Source organism: Coturnix japonica, chromosome 1 (assembly GCF_001577835.2).
Source record: "Coturnix japonica isolate 7356 chromosome 1, Coturnix japonica 2.1, whole genome shotgun sequence".
Taxonomy (NCBI): domain Eukaryota; kingdom Metazoa; phylum Chordata; class Aves; order Galliformes; family Phasianidae; genus Coturnix; species Coturnix japonica.
Window position 1 is genome coordinate 161,345,880 of NC_029516.1, and position 13,280 is coordinate 161,359,159.

The window sequence follows — 13,280 nt, forward strand, 5'->3', positions numbered from 1 at the left end:
AGGTATGATATTTTCCTGTCCAAAACTAAGGCAGAATGAATGCAAGTATAAAGCTTGTCTCATCCTCAGCTAACAAGGCCTGATTTTAAACTGTATTCAAAATACAGAGCCCAAGAGAGGATGTTGTCTTAATGACTATTGCACTTTCAATGCGTCTTGCTGTAGGATTAATGTTTCCTTTAGCAATATTTCTTTTCCTGAAGACCACACAAGTTATTGTACTCTCTAAAAGAAACAAAGCAAAACAAAACCTTAAAATGTTATGGAGTTATGAAATAGGCAGAAGGATACAAAAGCAAGTTACCATTCTGTGATTGAGCTATGTCATGATCTAACATTGTTTCAGAATTATTATTCTGGTTTTAGGATGGCATCATCTTCCGAACACTTGATGTGTTCTTTGGCATGCTACAAACTCAGCAGACGCACTGTCTTCTGGGCATTTGTTACAGGCTGCGCGGTGGGGATGACAACATTTGGAACAAAGCCACTCTTAACACCTTCCCATCCATCTTGTATTGTGATCTCTCCTTGGTTTTAGCAGAGGTGTGCGATGGAGAGGTCGTGTAGGATGTAAAAGGACTCTTCAGACATTCGTGGACAAATCTTTTGCTGAGTGTCGTAGTGTATTTCATACGCGACAGCAGACGACAGTTTTTTCTGCTTCTTTCTCTTTGTTCACCTCACGCTGTGACACTAAGTCACATTATGTCCTACTAACAGAAATACAATCTGAAAGGGGCTTGTACGTGCATTTTTGCTTCTTCCAGCCAGTCTTTCACATGTTCAAAAGATCGTCGATTTGTGATGTCAAAGACCAGCAAGCCGCCAACAGAATTGCGATAGTAAGATCGTGTTATTGATCTGCAAAGAAAAGAACAGGAGACAAAAAAAGGAAAATTAAAATACATCTTCACTTTATTTGTGAACAGGATGCTTTTCCATGGAGTGGTTTCTTTAAAGTTCTCTATGTAAGTTAATAAATATCTTGCTTTTTTGAAATTAATTGGAATTTTTTAACTCCCCCATATGTAAATGCTTGTTTTTCATTTTTTCTTATATTCAAAAGAATTCATATTTCAAAAAAAAATTAAAAAAATTGTATTTCTAAACGTTCTTGAAGTGAACATTTCTAGTGCCAATTTTGAACGCTGAGTATTTGGGGACACATGTTGTTAGCAAACTGTGCATGTCGTTCACAAAATAATACTTACAGATAGTTTGTCAAATGCTTGTTAGCTTTAAACTCCGTCCATTCAGTTTCACACAAACATTCATTAACTTTGTCTAATTACAAAATACACAGGCCAATGTCCAGAAACCTGAATCCTTTTGTGTTCCTTATGGACAAACTGACTGACCACAAGATACTGATAATCCCTATTATTTGTGCTTGCAGAGGTCATGGGGTAACATGCTAAGAAATGCTCTCAGCAGCACTACACGAAATTGGCTGCGCTGGGGCACCACACTTGTTACAGCATGGACAAAACAAATTCTCCTTCCAGCAGATCTTTCATATGGAGGTTGAAAAGCTCTTCATTCATTGCATTTACTTTTTTGGCACAAAACTCCCAAGAGTAGTGACGTTTTCTATTCTTCAGCTCACTGTGTTCCAGACCATTCACTAGAATTAATTTTGGAAGGAGATCCTTCCTCTGAAAAGATTTTGAATATGTTCCAGAAGGAGAATAATAATAATGATAATAAAGATTTTAGGTCTCTAATCGTCTTAGCAGGACAGATGCGTAAAAGTCGTGGAAGAAGACATTTTAAAGGTCAAGTGAGTGTGTGCGTGCAGCGATATGGGACAGCGAACATTAAGTTACTCATGACAACATGACGCTGATTTTCGTATGGATAGAACAAGAAAACTTGACAAGTCCAAAGATTACAACTATATTACGGTGTGTGTGTGCGAGTAAAGCAGAAATTGCAGCTTCCTAGGTGTGTGCTCTGAAATCCCAACAATAGTCATAGATAAGAAACGCTCCCTCTCTGATTCTATTATCAGTCCAGCATTTTCCACTGTTCGCGCGTTTCTAACATCTCAGAACACTGAAGCTTAATCGTTCAGTGTAGCTCAGTGTTTTTCGCATCTACAGAGACTTGACGCGTAAGATTAACGAAGTTAATTTTTCTCTGCATAACTTCATTTAGTCACAGAAAACTGCATCTGAAATTGTCTTATTTAGATGACAGGGGAGCGGGTTTGTTTTCCAGACATTTCAGAAAGATCTTTCTGCGATTTCCCAGCAATGGTTCATAGAGTATGTCTGGAAAGGGTTTGAATGTGAGCTTACCCTCCCATTGATTCAAACAGCCTGGATATGAAAAGTAACCATAAATAAAGGGTATTTTGTGAAGTATTGAGTAAAGATACCACAAAGATCAGTTTCAGGTTTTTCTTCATTTTGTTTTTGTGGTGTTCTTTTTCTTTTCTTTCTTTTTTAATTTTTTCTTTTCTTATTATGGATTGGGTATTTTTTTGATCATAGATGAGTAGATAATTCCAAAATGTTATGTACTTCTCATTAGTGGTTGTTGTGGAGCTCGAAAACGGCTTGACAAAAATGGGATATTGGTTTGGGATTTCACTGCAAAGAAAGGAAGCTGAACTCAATCTAAGAAGTTGATTAATCGCGTTTTATAAGTGCTATAGATATAGGGCAACATAGAATAAGCTACACATTCACAGGACGAAGGAGAATAAACTATTGTGTGTTAACCTGGTGGTGTAATAACCAATCTGAGCGCGCAATGTGAAGAGAATGTGAAACACAGGTGCTGGTAGGCGGTGCGTGCAGGGTGCAAAGGAAAGCCTCCAAGAGAGTGATAAGAGCCGTGTTCAGCTTCTTCTCCCAAGCGCGCGGTGATTGACATTTCCACCCATTGTTTATCCTTGGATAAATGTTGGTACCGAGCTTTGGATGGCTCGGTGATTGTCAATATGCTGTTTCTGTTTAGACCTGCTGAAAGGAACTTTCCTAATGCAACCCATCCAGACATTTCTCGCTAGCTTCCAACAGACCAGGCAAATAAGTTGCTATCTAGCCCTAGTAGCTTTTAAAAAGGCATTCCTCAGCAAACTTTATCTTGCAGCTGAAAGAGAAAAGCCTTCAATAAACAACGGCACTATCTGTTCCCCAATAAGCGAGATAAATAATGAAAGTGTCGATGAAGCGCAGAGAGAACGATGGATTTCTTTGGTTGGCTAACCGTGTGCGGAGCAGGATTTTATAAAAGAAAGAAGAAACTTGAATGAGTTGATTATGGACAGGAGGTATGTGTATGCAAAAAACCTTTGGAATGAAAGTGACGGTCCTAGACAGAGAAGATAAATATCCACAGTTAACCTTCAAGTACAAGAGCCCAGGGCTGCCAAATATAACTGAGTTCAGAATTCAAAAACAAACAAACAAACAAGCACAAACACAAAGGGCTCTCCAAGCAGCAGCTGGTCGCCTTGTAGATCTGCTTGGGAGAGATGTTCTGAATGCAAAGAGGCTGTCTGTATTCCACAGCAGGACTGAACAGAGGCAGAGTCGAACGGATCAGAGGGCTTGATGGGGTTTAGTAAATTAGATGAACAAACTGCATCACTCAGGAAATCCCTCAAATTGACTACAGTCTAGCAGAGCACTCTGGAGAATTCAAAGACTCTATCAGAGACAAGATACCAAGCACAGACCTTAGACAAAACCAGACTTTGCCCTCTCTGGTGTTCTTTCACAAGCAGAAAATCCATTGGACATGCATTTAGTGCTCTTTCGGTAAAATTTTTGCTGCGAGATCAGATTCTACAGCAAGCAGAAGGTTTTAACTCCATTATTCATCATTTTCTTAGGAGAAGAATAAACTTCATAGTCTGCAGTTCTTCAGGTCAGGATGAGGAGCTGGTGATAGGCAAAGATTCATGTTATCCAGCTTACACATAAAGGACATTCAAATTTCCATTGCTGCAATTATTTCATACAGATCCTAAATTATTCCAGAAATAATATCTTCCCATGTACAGAACACTTTGATTCAGCTAATTAATTGTCTTAAAACTAGCACTGTGGAAAACTAGCATTGTGTTACTGGCAGCACCATAATTCATTGTCTGTGGAAAGGAAGGGAGAGGAAAGTATTTCCTTTAGCAGACTGAAAGCCTTTGGCTTGGGACAGGGTGGGGATCAGGATGAAAAAGTAATGATGAAATAGCCGCCTTCCTTCCTTGGCGGAAGTCCGGCAATGATGTTCTGGCTATTATACCCTTTCTTGCAGACCTTTCAGAGGAGATCCTGGTTGGAAATGGGAAGCAGAACTAATGTGTACTAGGAACCTCGCAAATCTGCCTGTGACTTTGATTGAAAGTAGACTGAACCCTTCAGCCCAGCCCTGCATCTGCCTTTATTCACGTGTCTTATCTTTCTGCCTAAAGCACTTTGTTTTTCTTCTGCAGCTTTGAGCCTGACACTGCTGCCTTTTCTCCCTGCTTCTCTATCAGAGAGACTCTGAACCCTCCCTTCTTAAAGCTGTAGTTAATGGATGCGCCCAAACAAAGCCTTGTTTGTATGTGGCCTTATGGTGCACCAGAGGATCAGCTTTATATGTGTATTATCAGAAGGGAGCCTGCCTTCTTCCTGTGGTTGCACTAAGTGAAGGGAAACAGCTCTCCTGCTCTGTAGAGCTGAATGGAGATTTGTGTGGCTGCACACTCCTTGCATTGCACTGACCTGTTCATGATGGGTGTGCTACAGTCCACGTCAAATACCTAATGAATTATATCATCTTTTTCTGATAGGTACAAAAATCAATACAAGCACTACTGAAAAGGTAATTCTTGTTTTATTACACCCCCCACTTGTACATAAACATATAGCGTTACAATGCCTTTAACTTGGAAACAGCACTCTGTGCCCACTGTTAAGCTTCAGATGGCCACCGAGCAATTTAGTTTCTGAAAATCAATTAGAAGAGGTTCTATTTAATTCATTTCAGTCTATGACTTCAGGATGACTTCAACTCAGTCACAGTGTTTCTCCTCACTGTGATCTTTCTGATCTTTACCAGACGAACCAAACTTCTTCTAAAAGCTCTTTAATTCTAATTGTTTGAATGACTTTTATTCCAGGACTAAGACCTACGCTGCAATGGCAGTAAGTTTGAAAATACATGCAGCTTCCTCAGAAGAAAAAGGATAATTTTGTTTTCAAGGGATGTTTTAGAAACAGACTGTACCTAGTTAATATAATGGTCTACTAAGAAGTCAGTTAATTTAACTGAAGTATCCCCATAATGGTCTGTCTCCTGTAATTTTCCTGGAGAACGCAACCATCTCTTCACGACATCGCCTCGTGAAATGCTTCAGTACTTCTACTATCCGTTGCACTCTAACAAGTTTGATCTCTGAATTAAATTAAATGTGTGCAAACCAAGATACGAAGAGCAAAAAGTTATCCTCATTTAAACAATCAGTGAGAACAAATGTAGACACCACCAAGCCAAGTTAAGGCAAGAGGGTGGAGACTGCTCTAACATGACAGGCATAATCTCCCTCAAAAGACCCAACAAACAGTGGTGGAAATATCCGCTAGTGTTTCAGACTTAGTTGTCTCTGATGGACCTGAGGACTAACCAAGTCTGCAGGTTCTTGTTCTAGTAAACTGTTTGGAGGCACTGATCATTCAGTTTGTCTGTACGACAATGCAGCTTGGACACGCATGGAGTTAGCGAGCTAATCTGAGCTCCTTATAGCCAACTGCTCACTGTTTATCAATGTAAATGCTCTAGGCTCATATAGTACGTGTATGCATATCGCTGAGCGTAACACTCAGTAATATAATATATAGAGAAAACTGTCCAACAGCAGCATTTGCAGTTTGCTTACCCTTCTGTGAAGCATTAAGATTACTTCATGTGATCAGTAATGCAAACAATGTGTGTTAAGGATGATTTCTAAAGAATGCACATGAAATCCAGTTCAAATACGGTGGGATTGGTTAATTGGACACAGGTAAGAACCTTTCCAAAACAATTTCCCCAAGAAAATCACAAAGTCACAAAATTGTAGGGGTTGGAAGGGACCTCTAGAGATCATCGAGTCCAACCCCCTGCCAAAGCAGGCTCCCTACACCATGTCACACAGGAAAGGCGTTCAGGCGGGGTCTTAAATATAGCCAGAGAAGGAGACTCCACCCACCTCCCTGGGCAGCCTGTTCCAAGTGTCCGTCACCCTCACTTAAAGAAGTTCTTCCGCAATTTTGCGGAACTTCCTATGCCTGTATTTTCATCCTATTACCCCTAGTCCTGTCCCCACACACTACTGAAAAGAGACCAGCCTCACCACTATGGCTCCCACACCTCAGGTATTTATAAACATGGATCAAGTCCCCTCTCAGCCTTCTTTTATCAATATAAGTGTTGTATTTTAAGACAACGTGAAGGCAGCTCTGTCCCACCTCACTTGTCCCCCGGGCATGTCCCCGGTGCCCCAAGAGGTGGGAGTCATCACACAGCCAGCTTTGTGCACTGCTCACCAGGAATTCCCCGAGGTGATTTTCAGGCAGGTTTTGCCCCCATCTGAAGTACGAGCACAAATGAACCAGAGCAGAACTGAGAATCTGAGCTTCAAACTGCTTTGCATTGCACAGAATGAGGTTACTTCTTAGAATAATTAGTTCTTCCCCCAGACAGACCTTGCTTGTGATCCGCAGTCTTCTCCATTAGCAGAGAACAGAATATGCAAGTTTTTAACCTGTAGTGTATATTTATAGTTTATATATATCACTATATATTTATAGTTTTCTTTAGCAAGCATAAAACAGACCTCACAATAAATGCTATGGTATTTGCTTCGACTACTGACAAGAAGCTCCTAGCAGAAAGACAAACACAGATGTTTAAAACTGCTCCCTCCAGTTTGTAACTGCTAGGTATTAAAAAAACACAGATGTACACCAGGGGTAAATGTTAAAGCAGCTGAGTGCATGACTCATCACTGCATGTCCCCGGAGCATTCACAGTGGCTATCATCTGAGTTAAAACGCATGCAAAACTCCATATTTGCATTCTTTTCAGCCAAGTGCCTTGTCATTGGCCATCCCAGCTATTTGTCAGCAAATTCAAAATGAAGAGATCACACTTCCTTAGTCATTTGTTTACTAGAATTTCACGTTCTTTGCTGGAAAGCGCACTGAGGATGAAAAATGCTGAGAGCTTGCCATGATCACTGTCATTTCTTTGCTGACCCTTCAGAGCCCTGCCTGCACAGAGATATATGTAAGGCTGTGACTCATGCCTGCCTGAGAAAGTTTTTTTGTTTCACTGTAGTGCTTGAACAAAAGGGCTCGAATCCCTGGCAAGAGGCTGAAATCCACCTCCAGCAGAGCGCCAGCATCTGCACAACTGTTGCAGAGGAAGACAGAGAACAGAAAGGGCTCTGTTCTCATCAGCAAGAGACCCATTTCAATCGTATTGCTAAACCCCATAACGAGAGTGTGGGTCATGTATTGGGATAGATGGGCTGTGCTCTCGCCTGAATTTACACCTACTAAACCCTAGATCAAAACTAAAACCCATGCAAAAAATTACTGCTTGTTTGTGACAGAGAAAGGAAAGATAAGGATTTGGTGATCAGTGCAGCATTTCAGCTATACTGAAAATGACCTGAGTGTTATCAACGGCTCCTAGCAGCCACCTGTGCCGGGCAGGTGCTGAAGGCAGAAGAAACCCTGGGAGGGGGCTGTCCCTGGCTGCCCTGTGGCTGTGATAGTGCCTGGGCTCACAGTGCTGCGGTGCTGCAAAACGAGAGAAGCAGGGAGGTGGCCTGGCCTCTCCAGTTTGCATGGGAGGGAGCAGGAATGCAGTAGGGAGGGTGAGTTCTGATGACAGCCTAAGAAATGGGTAGCAAAGTGGGGATCGCCAGCTGGAAGAAGGAATAGATGCTGGGGAGGGTTTGCTGCTCTAGGTTCAGGACTTTAGGGCAAGCATAGTAGACTGAACTGTGAGGAGGTCAGCTGAGAAGGGGAAGGTTGGGGAAGAAGGAAGGTAGAAGGGGAACCAATGGGCAGTAGAGTGAGAGCAGTGGTAGGTAATAGGGTGAGGGTGATAGTAGGTGGTGGGGTGAAAACGATGGTGGGCAGTGGAGTGAGAGCGACAGTGGGCACTGGAGTGAAGGGGATGGTGGGCAATGGAATGGGAGTGATGGGCACTGGAGTGAGAATGATGGTTTGCAGCAGGGGGGAGTGACGGGCAGTGGGGTGGGGATACAGGCGGGGAGCAGGCAGGGATCTTTGGGGTACAGCAGCCGGGAGGCGAGGAGTTCAATGCACCCACCTGAAGCGCTCCTGCCCGGCCGTGTCCCAGATCTGCAGCTTGATCCTCTTGCCCGGCTCGATCTCCACCAGCCTGGAGAAGAAATCCACCCCCACCGTGGGGTCCGAGTGCAGCGGCCCGGGGAAGCGGCCCTCGGTGAAGCGGTGCAGGAGACACGACTTGCCCACGGTGGAGTCTCCCAGCACGATCAGCCGGAACTGGTAGATCCAAATCGCCGCGTCCATGGCGGCCCCGGCCTCGCCCGGCTTTGCCTCGGGCTTCTCTCGGGGACTCCTCCGCGGCCGGTGCCTGCACCGCGCTCCGATCGCCCCAACGCCCGGCATGGGCGCGTTGTAGGGCGCGGGCGGCCCGGCCGGGGGCAGGACGGAGGAATGAGGGACTGTGGGAGTTCCGACAGCGCGGGTGGAGGCCGCGTCCCCCCGCCCCGCTCCCGGGGCTCCCCACGGCCCCCAGCGCTCGGCGGGGCGGGGCGGGGCGGGAGGGCGGTGGCCCCCGCGGGCGCTGTCCGTTCAGCACCACGCCAACGCGCTGCGCCCGCCCTCGGCCGGCTGCGATACTGCGGAGGGGACGGGCCGACCGGCAGCGCCTCCCAACAGCGGGGTGTGCGGACAGCAGGGACCGCCCCGCAGAGAGGGAGAGGGGGGAGGGAGGGGATGGTGGGCTGTGAGTCTGATGGACCGAGTGGGGAGCGGGGTCGTGAGAGCACGGGGGGAAGGAGCGGGGCGGCTGTCTGCGAACCGGCACGTGGGTGCGGGAGACGGAGGAGGGGGAGAGGGGAGGGTGGACCTGGGGGAGGAGCAGGGAGAGGGAGAGTCAGTGGGCAGGATGTGCGCAGGGAGAGCTGCTCAATGGCCTGAGAAATGATGAGCTCAGGGGAGGAGAGGGAAGTGAGACAATCTGCGCGTAGCGTTGTGAAGTACCGCTACCGCTGTGGCAGAGCGATAGTGCCGGTGTAGGTGCCCACCTGCCAGATGTCTTTGCCTCCGGGAACTTTGGCTCAACATCATGCTGTGATAAATGTGCTGAGCGTGTCTCCTATGATTTCTGCTAAAGCCTGACCACACGGGACAGCAGACACCAACCAGGCGTTGCTGGGGGGACAAAATGTGCGAGGAACAGCGGAGGTCCCCGGGTGTGCTGAGCCCAGAGCAGAGCAGGCTGAGGGGAGGCCTGATGGCGGCTGCAGCTCCTCACAGGGAGCCGAGGGGCAGCGCTGAGCTCTGCTCTGTGTGACAGCGACAGGGAACGGCATGGAGCTGTCAGGGGAGGGGCGGCTGGGGGTGAGGGAAAGGGGCTGCACCACAGGGCGGTGGGCAGGGAACAGCCTGCACAGGGCAGTGGGCACGGCCGCGAGTGCTGGAGCTCGGGGAGTGTTTGGACAGCGCTCTCAGACACTGGGTTTGGATTTTGAGCGGTGCTGTGTGGCCTCCGTGTTCTTTTTGGTTCCCTTCCAACTTGGGATATTCCGTGATGCTGTGATTCCATGACTCTTACAGGTCTCAAATTGCTGCTGAGGGCGTTAGGGCCTGATAAACAGGAGCTCCAGGTCTCTGGAGCCCAAAACAGCAGCAAGCAGGCACGTATTGATGGGCACTTTGTTCAGGAAAAGGCAGGCAGAGCAAATGGGTGATGGTTTCTTTCATGCAACTGGCTGCTTTCCTCTGTTATGTCAGTCACAGATGCAAATATAAGACTGACTGTTCATGGTGGGTGAGGGTGTACTGAACCTAAGCTTCTCTTGCAACTCTGTGGGACAGTAATCAGCAGGTTTCCTGTACCCTAACTGGTTTGTTACTCTGATGCATTAGGCAGTGACAAGTGTGAGACCAGATAAAGACACAGCACAATGCAGGCTTAGGTATTTTGTGCAGCTCCATGGTGTGGAGGAGTGAAATTATACCTGTAATTGCAGGTTAAGGTGTGACGTGTTTCCAGGACATTCCTAGCAATCCTTTCTACGTGTTTTGGCTAAAGTGGCACTTGGATACAAGAACTATTTGCTTGCGAAACAGAGGCGTGAGGTATGTGGTATCAGCAGCTTGATTCCCATTGTGTAGCACCCAGGCCCTCCCTGGATCACCATCCCTGCTGACACCACCAGGCCTTCAGGCTCAGACTGTCTGCCCTGATGATGAGGCACAACAGGTTGTTGGGCTCTGCAGACAAGATTGGAAGAACCTCACACCCACGAGCTATACAGCTCGCGTCATTCCTATAGATGAAAGAAGTCAGTTTGCCTACAGTTGAGCTGGACATGTTTCTACCTACTTGCAGGTTGCCAGTGTCTGGCCAGCCTAACTAAGCTGTAGAAAGACAGAAATTCACATCATATACATGTACCCAAATATGTCATCTGGGATCTTTCGAACGCCAGATGTGAGATGCTACCTAAGAAACCTGTGGTATGTTTGATATGGAGTGGACAAAGTGGGTGAAATTCATCGCCAAGCCACGTACTTTTTGCTAGTCTGACAGAGAATGCAGAGGCGCTGACAGCACAGAACCTGTCACAGAGATCTCTGACCAGCAGCTGAAAAGAGATGAGAAATTGTTTTGATTTGAGGAGCTGGAACAGTTAAAGCAGAGAGGTTAAAGCAGCAACTCGAACCTGACCTTCTTTCAATTGCTGCCATTATGGCATTGGCAACTTGAGTCTGATCTTCCCGAGGTGAATCAGACTTAAATTCTGGGAAATAGTAATAAAACTCCCTACCTCTAAATCTACTGCATTATTAGATAGGTGTGCATGAAAGTGTAACTCAGAACCCTAAAAGTTACTGATTTCTCCTCACTTTTATTGACTTCCCGTGGACTTTTCCTAACTTTCTTTGGTGTGGGTAGGTCACTGTGGATTACAGAGATGCTGCTGAACAACAGGCACATGTCATAGAGAGACTTACTACCACAGTAACTGATGCACAACCCTGGTTTGGGACTGTGAAACTGCTTTCCAAAGAGCCTAAGAGAACTGAGGCAGCAGTTTGAAAGTAAGATGCCAGGCCTGTATGTATGGCCCAGGTTATCAGCCTGGAGGATGACACAGCTGCTCGTTCCATCAGAGAAAGTCTCACTATGGATAAACTGTTGGAAGATGCTGTCAGCTCTCTCTCCCTCAATAGAGCAGTACTAAAGATGGGATACTTCCTACTAATGACAGTGATCCACCTTCTCCTTCAGTGCCATGGAGCCAGTTGGGTTTCACATGATAATGGGAAGGATGTTTCTTAAACCATAACATTCTGGTAATGTTTCTTCATCAATTTCTTTGAGGCACACATAGAAGTTTAGTATCTGAGTAGCACAGTTGCACTATGCTGATATGTTCAGTCTGCCCTAAAATCTCCTAAGTGTTACGAGAATAAATCTGCTGCTCTTCTTGCTGTTTGCAGTTGATAGTATTGGATGGGTTTCACACTTTCTCCTGTGGTGTTATTCAGTGAGTCACTCTGAAGCTAACATAAACTTCAGCTATGGTTTATGGAACTCTCTGCTCTCAGTAAGAAGCAGATATAAATATCCTGAAGTAATTCATTAAGGAAAAAAAAAACCCAAAGTACTAGAAGACGATGCATAGGACTAGGGAGTTCTAAGGAGTGAAAGCAAACAGAAACCCAAGGCAATGGTACAGTTTGATTAAAGCACTGAGCAATAAGCACCTGACAATATGGTGAAAAAACCCGCTCACTTTCACACTATGAATATAGAGACAGTTCTGCAGTAGCTGCTGAGCAGGTCTATGCCTGCCTGCATCAGTGGAAACTGGGATTAAGGGCTAGGAGTGCTGAATGCTGATGAGGACAAAGCTGCATACAGCCACTCTTATTAGTGTAAACTAATACATATTCTCAGTATCACTGAATTTGCTTACGAGGGACTCAATGGCAAAGAGCACGTCTTCTTCTTAGGAATGCTGACGCTGATTCAAGCAGTCTCTTGTCTTGCAAAGGCTTGCCGTGCACTTCTTCTCAGTACTATGATTAAGGCCGTGGCAATCATAGCGCTCAGATTCTGTTTTAAATGACACTGGCTGTAGGATAGTTTCTGTCTGCAGTGAAGAAAAAACAACAAACTGTAAGATCAGAACCACAATTCTTATGCCTCCCTGACATTGAAGATGATGTTAAAAATGTGCTTTGGAAATAAAAGTTATAAAAAGTCTCCTCAGGCATGGAAATATCAAAAAAGCATGGAGGTATCAAAAAAGAAGTAACAGTTATGTACTGCTAGCACTAGCACTTTGCATTCAGGTAACTTAGAGACAGATGATTGCTGAACTCCCATCAAGGCTTTTGTTGGCCATGGTTGGGTTGAGGTTGGGGTTGGCCAATGCTCTACTGGCGGTGCTGGCTCTTCAAGTGGTCAAAATTGGGTAAAAAGACCCAAAATTGGGCAAGAAGACCCAAAATTGGGTCATTTTGAGGTGTGTTGGGCACCAAAATGGCGTCAGTGATAAATATCACTGTGGCCATATTCAGTGTGCTACAATGGTATCTTCATGTCAAGAAGTGGGGTTGAGGCAACCACATCCAGGTTTTCTGAGTGAGATCACAGAGGCAGCCTTTGCAGGACTGGAAACCACCTGCAAGCTTCTGGACTCAAACAGTTCTGCTCCATTTGTGTAACTGTAACATATTCCTTTAACCTTCTGTTCTGTAGGGCTCAGCGACTCACAGGTGAATTAAAAAGCTAAAGAAAAACGATAACTTTCTGTTGAAGCCTGATTAAGTTTCAGTTTGTGTGTAATGAGAGTACTGCTTTATTTTACATCTCCAGCACTCTGTGAAGTCTTTTCTCTATGTTGGTTTGCATGCAGCTCTCATGACTGTGTTACCAGAATGCCAACATGTCTCTGCTTGGAAGACACAGACACAGACTGCATATTCTTCAGCTTTGATTACAGCTCCAGCTTCAGACCTCAGAACAGACAGAGAGCAGTTTGCCTGGAAATAACAAAGAAA

The 13,280-nt window shown here is 45.4% G+C and overlaps 1 protein-coding gene across 1 annotated transcript; it reads right to left on the minus strand.

Annotated features, from left to right (window-relative positions):
- Positions 1–295: 295 nt before the first annotated feature.
- On the minus strand, positions 296–8,988 carry RAB39A (RAB39A, member RAS oncogene family). Its single transcript, XM_015852208.2, is given in 6 exon segments — positions 296–443; positions 445–588; positions 590–708; positions 711–741; positions 744–864; positions 8,323–8,988. Coding segments are annotated over 6 exon segments (765 nt in total). The 5' UTR covers positions 8,646–8,988; the 3' UTR covers positions 296–416.
- Between the last annotated feature and the right edge of the window lie 4,292 nt (positions 8,989–13,280).